The sequence below is a fragment of the Lemur catta genome, chromosome 1 (genome assembly GCF_020740605.2).
Source record: "Lemur catta isolate mLemCat1 chromosome 1, mLemCat1.pri, whole genome shotgun sequence".
NCBI classification, from domain to species: domain Eukaryota; kingdom Metazoa; phylum Chordata; class Mammalia; order Primates; family Lemuridae; genus Lemur; species Lemur catta.
This window is the reverse complement of record NC_059128.1, coordinates 106,870,876-106,883,186: the sequence shown is the minus strand read 5'-3', so window position 1 is coordinate 106,883,186 and position 12,311 is coordinate 106,870,876. Positions and strand designations below refer to the sequence as shown.

At 56.2% G+C, this 12,311-nt stretch overlaps 1 protein-coding gene across 1 annotated transcript; it reads right to left on the bottom strand.

Moving 5' to 3' along the window:
* Positions 1–5,661: 5,661 nt before the first annotated feature.
* AZU1 (azurocidin 1) lies at positions 5,662–8,221 on the bottom strand. Its single transcript, XM_045542526.1, has 5 exons — positions 8,110–8,221; positions 7,616–7,772; positions 7,263–7,404; positions 6,431–6,664; positions 5,662–5,943 (listed from the first exon to the last, which is right to left on the bottom strand). The coding sequence occupies exons 1-5, from the start codon at positions 8,165–8,167 to the stop codon at positions 5,782–5,784; spliced, it is 753 nt and encodes a 250-aa protein (XP_045398482.1). The 5' UTR covers positions 8,168–8,221; the 3' UTR covers positions 5,662–5,781.
* Between the last annotated feature and the right edge of the window lie 4,090 nt (positions 8,222–12,311).

Genomic DNA, 12,311 nt, shown 5'->3' with positions numbered 1-12,311 from the left:
CGGGCCATAGTCTGGGTCCAGGCCCCCTGCCACCCTCGCCTCTTATATAGCCCCGATGCAGGGAGGCGGTTGGGGTTGCCCCATGGCTGGGCCAGTGCCCCACTTCCTCCTTCGACCTTGGGGGCCACGGGGAGTTTAGGGGTCACATCTGGACTCTGGGGAACATGCAGGGGCTTTGGGCTTAGCGGGCAGGGGAAACTGGCTGCAGTTCAAGCCAGGCCAGGGTTCCCCGGACAAGTGGGCGGCATGGCCTCGGCCCTAGAGTGACACATGCCCACCCCGCCTCCCCCAAGGAGACGCCTGCACCCACGAAGTCCCTGTGGCCCCACAAAGTGGGACGTGGTGCCTGTGCCTCCGAATCCTCATCTGCAAACCAGGCCTCCCAGGACGGCCAATGTGCAGCCAGAGTCCCGGGATAGGCTTTTAAGAAGCGGAAAAGAACAGCTGACAGGATGACCCACGTTGCAGACGGACAAAAGGAAGTATTGAACATCCCCATCAGGACAGGCTGAGCTGGAAACCACTAGGACTAGGACTAGGATGCCGACTTGGCTGGGGACAAGGCAGGGGAACTGGGAGAAGGTGGGGGGCCAGAGCCACATGTGTCGCTGCAGTTCCCCACCTGGGACCCCACAGAAACACCTCCCCCCCCCCCCCCGCTTTTGTCTTAAGGATTCATATTTTCCTACAAGGCAGTGGTTCTCACTACAGGGATGACCCTGCAACCCCAGGGTACACTGGGCCAAGTCTGGGGACCTTGTGGTTGTCACACTGGAGGAGCTCCTGGCGTGGGGTGGGTGGGGGCAGGGATGCTGCTCAGAACCTGCAGCAGCCACAATGGCCCCTCCCCAGAGGACAACCTGGTCCCAGTGTCCGCAGTGCCTGGGGGACAAGCCCAGGCCCAGAAGAGATATTTATTCATAACTGACTTGTCATTATGAAAAGCTTAAACCTACAGAAGCAGAGTGGGAAGAAGAGCTCACCGAATTCAGGGACCCAAAAAAAAATTTTCTAACATTTCATTCTGAGACTTCTCCATGCTAACAATGGTCCAAAGGGTTCCCAGATTTGTGTCCCCGGCTTCCCCTAATGTCGTCATCTTACACAACTGAGGGGCCGTGATTGAAGCCAGGGAGAAAATGGTTCACAGTGGTTGCCTCATGCACAGGCCCTTTGAATCTCACTGGCCACCCTTTGTCTGGTCTCGAACTCCTGAGCTCAAGGGATCCTCCAGCCTTGGCCTCCCAGAGTGCTGGGATCACAGGCGTGAGCCACCATGCCCGGCCATCAACTGTTTATTCTTATTTCAACAGAAACGTCTCGGTCATGTCTCCAATCGGTCAGCTTGAGCTGGGACCAGATGCTTGGCCTCCTGGGCCTCAGTTTCCCCACCTGTAAAGGCAGGTGATGATGGTGCTAGCGCCTCCCTCGTGGCAACAAGGGGAGGTTCCAGGGATTAGATTTTGGGGATGTGCCAGGTGTTCCGTGGGGGTGAGCCCAGACCTCCAGGTATTGCCATCACTGTCGCTGGTGTTATTGTCACAACAGGCATCCCTTCTCCCAGGACAGCTGAGCACTCGGAGCTGCCTCACTTCTAGGCTGCCCCTGCAGGGGACGTGCGCAGCTGCACCCCAGGGCTCCAGTGCCACAGCCTGGGCCTGAATCTTGCTGTGCTTTGCGATCCTAGGCTGGAAGCTCCACCTCTCTGAGCTTCAGTTTCCCCACCTGTCACAGGGATGGTGAGAATAGCCCCACCTCACAGGGGTTAAGCCACCCCACACAAATGCGAGCGTGTTAACCCCACGTCCAGCGACACGTAAGCGGATACACACAGCGTGGTCCATCCACACGTGGAACATCACTCAGCCACGAAAAGGGACGAGGCTCTGACACAGGCCACAGTGTGGATGGACCTTGGGGACATCGTGCTCAGTGAGAGACGCCAGACACAGAAGGACACACAGTGTGAGACTCCATTTATATGAAATGTCCAGAACAGACAGATCCACAGAGACGGGACGTGGATTCATGGTCCGCAGGGGCTGGGGAGGAGATGGAGAGTGACTGCTGATGGGGACAGGGCTTCCTTTTGGGATGATGAAATGTTCTGGAATTGGATAGTGGTGATGGTTGCACAACTCTGTTAATGTATCAAATGCCACTTGGCAAGGTTGAGGCGAGAGGATTGCTTGAGCCCAGGAGTTAAAGACCAGCCTGGGCAACATAGTGAGACCCTATCTATACAAAAAATAGAAAAATTAGCTGGGCGTGGTGGTGCGCACCTGTAGTCCTAGCTACTCAGGAGGCTGAGGCAGGAGGATCGCTTGAGCCCAGGAGTTGGAGGCTGTGATGATGCCACTGCACTCCAGCCTGGGTGACAGAGTGAGACCCTGTCTCTAAAAATAAATGCCACTGAATTATTAAACAGGTGAATTGTATGATATATGAGGTATATTTCAATGAAGCTGTTAGAGAAAGGAAGGAAGGAAGGGAGGGAAGGAGGGAGGGAGGGAGGAAGGAAGAAGGAAGGAAACACTCGCACACCAACTGCTAGATCCTGCTAGATCGGGCAGATGCGCAAGTTGCCAGCGGAGCTGCTCCGAGGCTGAGGCTGTGATCTCCTACTTTGCATGTTTTTTCTGTCAGGGTCTGTTTCCTGGCTGGGCTGGCTGCTGGCCGCCCATCCCCACTTCCGGCTGGGTGCCTCATGGGGGGCCTCCTGGGGGAGGGATTGGTTTGGGGGCTGTAAAGGGAGGGTCCGAAGAACTGTCTGGGGGTCGGGCCGGAAGCTGCAGCCTCAGCCCCTTCCTGCACCAACTGTGGGTGTCACAACCGGCAACGGTCGTGGGGCTGGGGGTCACTGGTGGGGTGGCCCGGGCCCCGGGGAGGCGGAGGGGAAACCTGGGCAAGCAGGGTGGGAGGGCTGAAGCCTGCGGTGTCTCTGTTTCTGTCTCTCTGTCTCTGTCTTTCTCTGTCTCTGTCTCTCAGTCTCTTTTCTTCCTCTCTTTCCTTGATAGACCGGAAGACGTCTGTTCTGCCCAGGACCGCTTGGCCCTTGCAGGGGGCGTGTTTTCGTTGTGACCGGAAGCCTCCAGACGTGGCCCCCAGGCCCGTCCACCCGCACCTCCCCCGTCGCCCCCTGTGATTTGCAAGCCCACCCAGGTATTTCACACTCTGCTGGGAATTCCAAAAACTTAAAGCCTCACAAGAGACCAGGGAGTGCGAAGGTGGTGAGCACCCCCGCTCCAGTAGGAGGAGGCCGGAGGACAGGGGTGGTGGGGCTTGCAGGGGAACGCAGGCAGGGGGTGACTGTCGTGGGGCCCATCCTAGTCCCCGGAGTCCAAGGCCCGGGGAGGGCAGGGCCTGCCCACACTCACGAGGCAGCCAGGCGCCAGTGGGTCCCTGGGCCTGGAATCCCCTGCTGGGGGCGCCTAAGACTGCACCCCAGCAGGGGGCCCTCCTGAATGAGCTGAGGGAACCACAAGCCTTGGATCACAGTCCCACTTTGGGCCTCAGTTTCCCCATCTGAACAAGGAACAGGCAGTGGCTTGACCTCTCTGAGCTCCAGGACCCTGAGCCACTGACCTTCCTCTCTAGGCCTCAGTTTCCCCTCCTGTAGAACAGAACCCATTATGACCCTGAAATTCCACTCCTGGGTATAGACCCAAAAGAATTGAAAACAGCTGTTCACACAAAAACCTGCACATGAATGTTCACAGCAGAGATTCACAACAGCCAAAAAGTGGAAAAACTCAAGTGTCCACCAACAGGGAAATGGATAAACCCAACGTGGTCCATCCACACACTGGAGTATCACTCAGCCATGAAACAGAATGAGGCTCCGACACAGGCCACAGTGTGGGTGGACCTTGATTGAGGACATCGTGCTCAGTGAGAGACGCCAGACACAGAAGGACACACAGTGTGAGAGTCCACTATGTGAAATATCCAGAACAGGCAGATCCACAGAGATGGGATGTGGATTCATGGGTGCCAGGGGCTGGGGAGAGATGAGGAGTGACTGTCAATGGGGACGGGGTTTCCTTTTGAGGGATGGGGTATTCTGGGATTAGGAAGAGGGGATGGTTGCACAACACTGTGAATAAACCAAAAACCATTGAACTGTAACAGTTTAAAAGAGTAATTTTCTGTTGTGTCAATTTCATCTCAATAAATTATTTTTAAAATGCAAAAATGAAAACACCTAGGATCCACAGCCCAGCACTGTCAGGGCAGAATGAGAGCCCAGCAAGTGGGTGATAATTACGACAGTAGTGACTCAGTCTCCCCATCCAGGAGATGGGTAGGTGGCAGGTCATCTTAACCTCGCCGGCAGGTTAGGAGCTGGGTGAGCTGAACCCAGTCCAGGCTGAGCCCCTTCCCGCACCTGTGTGATGGTGAGAAAAGCCGCCAGCTCCCCTTGCAGCCGCGGGGGGAAGGACAGAGCCGGGCAGTCACATTCGAGCAGTTTACACCTCAGAAACCGGGCGATGCCTGGCCTGTTCCACAATCACGAGGTTGCCCCCTCCCCCCCGCCCCACCGCCACTGTTCCAGATCAGTAACACGAACACCCGCCCACATTAATGTTTGCACTGCTTTGCAGCGAAATGATGGAATCCCGGGCTCCCCCCCAGCACAAAGAGGTGTATTGTTGTGCTTCCTTAATATTATATTTTTATTTATTTTTATTTTATTTTATTTTATTTTATTGCTTTCTTAGACACAGGGTCTCATTCTGTTGCCCAGGCTGGAGGGCAGTGGTGCGATCACAGCTCATTGCAGCCTCGAACTCCCAACCTCAAGCAATCCTCCTGCCTCAGCCTCCCAAGTAGCTGGGACTACAGGTGCCACCACCACACCCTAGGCTAATTTTTTCTATATATTTTTAGTTGTCCAGATAATTTCTTCCTATTTTTAGTAGAGACGGGGTCTCGCTCTTGCTCAGGCTGGTCTCAAACTCCTGGCCTCAAGCGATCCTCCCGCCTCGGCCTCCCAGAGTGCTAGGATTACAGGTGTGAGCCACCTTGCCTGGCCTATTTTTTCTTATTAATTTTTAGGAGCTCTTTATATATTACAGTTCTTTAATGTTATATATTCTATATAATATTTAAAACTTTTATGTTAATAAAAACATTTTATTTAGTCTAATAAAATCATATGTGATATATTAAATAATTGCACTGTCTATTTATATATGGTTTATATATACAATTATATTTATTATTTGATATTCACATTTTAGCTCTTTATATATTAGGCACATTAGCCAATGAGATCCACGTGCCAAATATTTTTTCCTGGTTTCTCGTATGTTTTCTGGCTTTGCCCACAGGGGTGCACAATGGATTCTCCACCAAAATGAGAGGTGGCTAAGGGAGCCTGGAATCTCACAGATTTCGGTCCAAAGCCCACATGAGCTGTGTGACCTCAGGTGAGTCACACAACCTTTCTTTCTAAGCCTCGGCCTCTGTCGAGGGGAGACAATGACAGTCCCTGCTTCTCAGGGCTGGGAGGATTCAGCCAGCATCTGAGCAAGAACCCCTCTGGGTCCGGTGCTCCTAATGCCCACAAGAAGCCATCAACCCCGCCTTGGAGCCCACAGGGCATCCCCTGCCACCTGCCCCTGCCCCACCCACCCTAGGGACGCAGAACTCAGGAGCCAAGGTGAGAACAGCTTCTTTATTAGAGCCTTGGGTCCACCCGGAGGCGTGGGGAACACAGGAAGGACCGTGGATGCGGGCACAGAACATACGTGGCATGGTGTGGCAGTCAGGCCAGGCTCAGGCCAGCCCCTGAGCAGGGCCATTGAGAACACTATCGATCCACTCTCGGAAGAGCGCCACTCGGGTGAAGAAGTCGGGGCCCTTGCCGCAGGGATTCGGAGAGAAGGAGGCCACGCCATGCCCCAGGCCATTGCAGACAAGGGGGGTGCCCCCATCACCCTGCCCGGACGGCAGGCGTGTCAGGGCATCCTCAGGGAGACCAGCGTCCCCGCTTCCTCCCACCCCAGGACCACTGAGCCTCCTTGCTGCCCCTGGAACCCACAAACCCTGTTCCAACCCCAGGCCTTTTGCTCATGCCTTTCTCACCACCCTGTGCCTGGGTAACTCCTAATGGAATTTTGGGCCAGTTCCCTCCAGGAACTTCCTAGCACCCTCAGGCTGGGTCAGGAGGTCCCTCCCCAACCCCGCGGTGTGAGAACTCCAGAAGTGAAGGCCCTGCTCCTTCCGGCACAGGACTTGGCACACAGGAGGTGTCTAATAAAGACTGTTCCTCATGCTGTTAAAATGTTCAGTCCTGAGCCCCACACCCGCTGTGTCTCCCTTGGCCTGCACTTGCTTTCTCCTGCCACGGGGAGCTCATTACCTCTCAACACCCCTCCTCCCACCATGAGAAGCCCACGCACACCAGGCCCGCCCTGGCTGGTACCTGGCAGATGCCACCCCGGCGGGTGAGTACACCAGTGCACAGGTTGTTGGGGCGGCACCGGTCCTCGGGGGTCACCGTCACGTTCACAACTCTTGGGAAGCGGGAGAGGCGCCCCCCATTCTGGCGGTTCCCCCAGCCGGCCACCTGGCAGCTGGTGCCAGCTACCACCACGGCGTTCTGCGGGGGCAGCGGCAGCAGCGCCACGTTGCTGGTGAGGTTGGCCTCACGTTCCAGCTGGGGAAGGAAACTGAGTCAGGGGAGGATGGAACAGGACTGGAGCCTCATGGGCCCATGCTGGGAGCAGGAGAGTCAGCAACATGAATTTTGGTGTGTAAGTGGTTTGGGTTCAAATCCTGGCTGGGATGGGAACCTGCTGTGGGACCCTGGCAAAGTCACTTTATCTTTCTGGGCCTCTCATTCCTCCCCCATAGAAAAAGAATAATAAATAATTTCCTATCCTGCCAGTGTTGAGAGAATATAACAAGATCCTATGGTGAAAGGACTTGCACAGGAAGTGCAAACAAAACAACTGGATACCAATTCTACCGTCACAACTGGCAAAAAAAATTTTAAAAATCATAATACCCAGTGTCGTGTCAGTGAAGATGTGGGGAAATGGGCAGTTTTTAATTCTGCTGGAGGTGGGAAGAGTAACTTGGTCTGGTCATTTTCACCACCTCAGATGGAGAAACTTTTGTGAGAGAGGGATGCACAAACACATTTGAAAACAACTTCAGCGTCCACTGCAGGGGGCTAGAGAGTGGACTGTGGTGCCTGTGTGTCCTTCGCTGCAGTCAAACCTCCAAAGCTCCCCTGCCCCACCTCCGCGGACCTGCAACAGCAGCAGGTCGTTCAGGTTCTCCTGGGGGTCGTATCTGTTCTCGCTGATGCTCCTAATGGAAAAGGTCTGCCGCGATGGCTCCCGCCGCCTCAGGTCGTAGGCTCCCAGCACCACCGTGGCCACACCAGGGTTCCTGAGGGCAGCAGGGGGCAGAGCGGGGACACCAGGCTGGGGGCAGCCGGGGAACAGGGGACGGTGGTTCCAGGCCTGGTGCCAAAGTGGGGGTCGTGATCACCAGCCTCTCTCCTCGCCCACCTCCCCTCCTTTTACAGAAGAGGAGCCGGGACCCTCAGGGCGCCCTCCCTATCCCGGAGCCCCCGACCCCCAACCCCTGACCCCCTCACAGGTTGCGGAAGCAGCTGGCCGCAGTCAACACGAAGCTGGCGTGGATCAGGGCGCCCCCGCAGAAGTGCCTCCCCTGGCTCTGAAGCGAGGCCAGGAATGGGAACTCGAGAGGCCTAGCCTTCCGGCCGCCCACGATGCCCACGAGTGGTGTTGAGCCTGGGCGGGGGTGGGGGAGGCAGCTCTGAAGACCCCCGAGAGCCCCCACAGGTGTTGGAAGCTCCAGTTTCAGCCCCCTCATCCATCCAATGGGGCCACAGGGGGACACACCACCCTCCTCCTCCCTCCTGCTCCATACGTAAGAGGACAGGTGGCCCCCCCGAGTCCTGCACGCCCACCCCGGGGCTATCCAGGGCCCTGCTGGCTGTGTGACCCAGGCCAGGTCGCTTTTCATGCCTGTGCCTTGAGTCCTGGGGTGCAGGAGCTGTGCCGGCCAGTCTATCCCACCCAGGCCCCTGCCCCCGGCGTGGGACACCTGGCACAGATGGATGCTCACCGCCCCTCGAAGACGCCAGCAGGCCAGCCAGCAGGGCCAGGAATCTGAGAGGGGGCATGGTGGGGCTGCTCGGTGGCTGGGGCAGCGGCTGCCCTTATACCCAGGCGCTTGGCAGAGCCCTGGCCTGCCCAGGCCCAGCCCCGCCCGGCAGGAACACAGGAAGTTGCCCAAGGCCTCTGCCACCAACTGCTCCCAGGGCCAGCCTGGAGCCCCCAACGGCCTGCTGTGACCCTCAGTTTCCCCTCCAGGTGTCGGAGAGGGTGATGGGTGTCAGTCCTTGCCAGGGACCATGGGCACCCAGCCAGTGTTCTCAAATTGTGAGTGCTGCTCTCTTGCCAACTCCGGCCTCAGTTTCCCCAACCTCAGCCACTGCTGCCCACTGGGCCTGGTGCCCACGGAGCTCAGAGAGCTGGAGTCGGCAGGCCCAGGGCTGGGACCTGCCCGCCTGTGCATGCATGTTATTGTTACTATTTTTACCTTTCAACTGTTTGATTGAGATGTGATTCACACACCACACGAGCCACTCACTCAAACTGTACAGTCCAGCGGTTTTTAGGATCCTCGTGGAGTTGTGCAACCATCACCACAGTCAGTTTTAGGACATTTTCATCAGCCTCAAAAGAAACCTCCTACCGTTTAACTATCACCTCCAATGCCCCAGCCCCTGGCACCCATGAATCCACGTCACGTCTCTGTGGATCTGCCTGTTCTGGACATTTCACATAAATGGAATCAGATACTATGTGGTCTTTTTGCTTCTTTGGTTTGTTTGTTTGTTTGTTTGTTTTAGGGTCTCACTATGTTGCCCAGGCTGGTCTCAAACTCCTGGGCTCAGAGATCCTCCCGCCTCAGCCTCCCACGTAGCTGGGATCACAGGCATGAGCCACTGCACCCGGCTGTGTGTGACCTTTTGTGTCTGGCCTCTGTCACAGGACTCTCTCTCTGGGAACCTGGGCAGGTCACTGCCACCTTCAGTTCCCACATCTGTAAGGTGGGGTAGTGGCCGTCCTTGTCTTTGAAACAGGATCTTCGAGCTTTGAGGGACCCAGGACCTGAGCAAGAGGTGGAGGTAAGAAAAACCAGATTGAGTAACCATAATATACAAAAACTCTTATAATTCAAAAACAAAAAGACAAACAACTTAATTAAAAAATGGGCAAAGGATTTGAACTGACACTTCTCCAAAGAAAATACACAAATGGCCAAGAAGCACAGGGAAAGATGTTCACAATCATTCATCACTTGGGAAAAGCAAATCAAAACCACGTGAGATATCACTTCCCACTCACCAGGCTACAATGACAAAGTTGGAAAATAAAGTGTCGGTATGGATGTGAAGTTAGAGCCGTTGTATGTGGCTGGCAGGAATGTAACATGGTGTAGACGCTTTGGAAAACAGCCCAGCAGTTCCTCAAAAAGGGAAATGGAGTTGTCACATCACCCACCAATCCCACTCCTAGGTGTCTGCGCAAGAGAAACGTAATCAGGGTTCAAATACTTGTACACAAAAGTTCACGACCGCATTACCCTTAACAGCCAAAAGGTGGAACCAACCCAGACATCCATCCACAAGTGAATAAATGGACAAACATGATGTGGTCCACCCACGCACTGGACTATCACTCAGCCACAAAAAGGCACGAGGCTCCGACACAGGTCACAGCATGGATGGACCTTGAAGACATCGTGCTCAGTGAGAGACGCCAGACACAGAAGGACACAGAGTGTGTGACTCCATTTATATGAAACGTCCAGAACAGGCAGATCCACAGAGATGGGACGTGGATTCGTGGTCACCAGGCGTAGGGGATGGGGAGTGACTGCTGATGGGGATGGGGCTTCCTTTGGGGTGATGAGAATGTTCTGGAACTAGATAGTGGTGATGGTTGGACTACACTGTGAATATACTAAAAGCTATTGAAGTGTACCCTTTAATGTTTTACAAGTTCTTTAGGTACAAAAATAAATAAAATGGCTAATTTTATGTTATGTAAATTTCACCTCAATTTTTAAAAATGAGTTTCTCTTTATTGACTGTTCTGGCAAAAAAAAATGTTTAAAAATGAGGCCCATTTCCAAGATGACACTGAGAGATTCGGGGCTTGGGGTGGTCCCCCATAGCCTCAGGGACACCAGTTTGTGTCTAAAGCTCCAGGGGCCCTTCTAGGGCGGTTTGCCCCTCCCAAAGGGCAGATCTGGGGAGAGTTCAGGGAGGCAGCATCAGGGTGGACTTTGGGGTCCTCTGCCCATCCTGAATATTGGGGTTCAGGGGCTCAGGTCTGGTCTGGTCTCCGCTGAGCCTCTCGGTCCAGCCATGTGCGAGCGCATAGCGCATGGCCCCTGGGCCTCGCCCCAGCCCAGGCCTGCCCCTGTCTCTGCCCTCCCTGGATCCTCCCGCCTGTCCATCCTCCCTCCTGGCCCAGCCTGGGCCGCACCTCTCCCATGTATCAGGTCCCCTTTCCTCCTGGCCAGCCGTCTTGCCCAGAGCAATGGACTCCAGAGCTGGAAGCTCCACCTTCTCCCAAAGAGGTGGCCTTGGGGTGGGCTCCCTCTCAGCACCTCGGTTTTCCTGTCTGTGCAACGGGAACACGCATGGGTCTGGCCTCATAGAGCCATGCTGGGCATCAAAACGGTTACTATTTAAGGTTTCTGAGTGGCACCTGGCATGCTCAACCCCTCTGGCCTGCTCTAAACTCTCCCATGGCTCCCTAATGCCCGAGACTCAAGCCTAGGCCCCTCAGCGGAGGGATGTGTGTGCCTGTCTCCACCACAGGGAATCCAGTGGGAAGAAGGACTCCCCACCTCTGACCCTGAGGTTCCCCCAGACCCTCTCTCGGCCCTCAGGAGACATCCAAAGGAGCGGTTTGTTGACCCATTTTCTTCTTCTTCCTCTTCCTCCTGCCTCCCAAAGGCTGTTTGTGGTCACCTTTCAACACCAGGATTCCCAACGGCTGCCCCGGCTCCACCTGTCAGTAGCAGGGAAAACAGAGGCCTGTCCACAGCCCAGCGGTGTCCCCCCTCCCACAGGCTTCCTCACCCTAAGCCGTGGGGAGGACCCACCCTGTGCTGCCTGCAGGGCCTCCCCGAACCCACTGCAGGAACCTCGGCCGAGGACCCCTTCCCAGGCAGCTGGTCCACTCCCATCACAGGAAGCTGGGACAGCCTGCAACCGACCACTGAGTTTCCATTTTGTGACTGTCATTGTTCTACTGCAGGTACGGCAGGTGACCCTGGCTGTGTTTCCAGGGGGCAGGGACACCTGAGGCCCCCACAGGACTCCAACCCTCAGAGTTCACTCTTAACCACAGAGAAAACCTCCTTTGAGAACACATGGAGTTGAGGTGCTTTGAAGGGCTGTCGTAGCGTGAATGGTGGAAGGGGAATAAAGATCCGTGGCTGCAAACAGTAGGCGCTCAATCAATGCACCCCTCATCCCCCAACTCCAATGAGACATTTAACTGAGACTGTCAGGGTCTGCCCCGGTGCCCAATGAGTCCCCAGTGTTCAAGGCTAGGTATACCTTAGGTGCTCAGGAGATAGTAAATAAATGAACCGGATGAAACCCTGTCGTTCAAGGCCTGGAGACCTTGCGCACAGTGACTTAGGCTCCCTGGGCGTCAGTTTCCCCATCCATAAAATGGGGTCAGCCAGTCCCTACCCCTCAGGGCTGTGTACCGTAAGAGGAAATACCTGCAAACAGCAAGCACTGTCTAAGTGCGCACATTCTTGCCGGGGCCCTACCCGCCGCCCCCGCATGCCCTGTGCGCCCTGGTTGGTGCGGGCCAGGCGCAGGGCAGGGCGGACCCTGGGCGCCCAGAGGGGACGAGGAGGGGTAGGGCGGGCGGGGGCGAGGGCCGCCCCACATGCACCCCTCCCCCAGCCCCCGCCCCCAGCCTCCTTTGTCTCCCGAGCGCTCGGGGAGCCCGGGAGCTCGCCATGGAGACGCGCGCCTGCGGGCGGAGCGCCGGGCAGGCACGCGGGGTGTGGCGCGGCGGAGACGGGGCGAGACGGTGAGCGGCACCGGGAGAGCCGGGGACCCCGAGACCCCAGCCCCTGCGCCCCCGCGTCGATGGGGCCCCCGAGGCCCCCGCGAGAGGCCGGGGAGGGGAGGACGTGGAGGAAGACGCGCGGGGACCGAAGGGAGGGGGACGCAGAGCCCGACCCCCGCCGGCGCGCGACCCCGAAACCCCCGCACCCCGCGA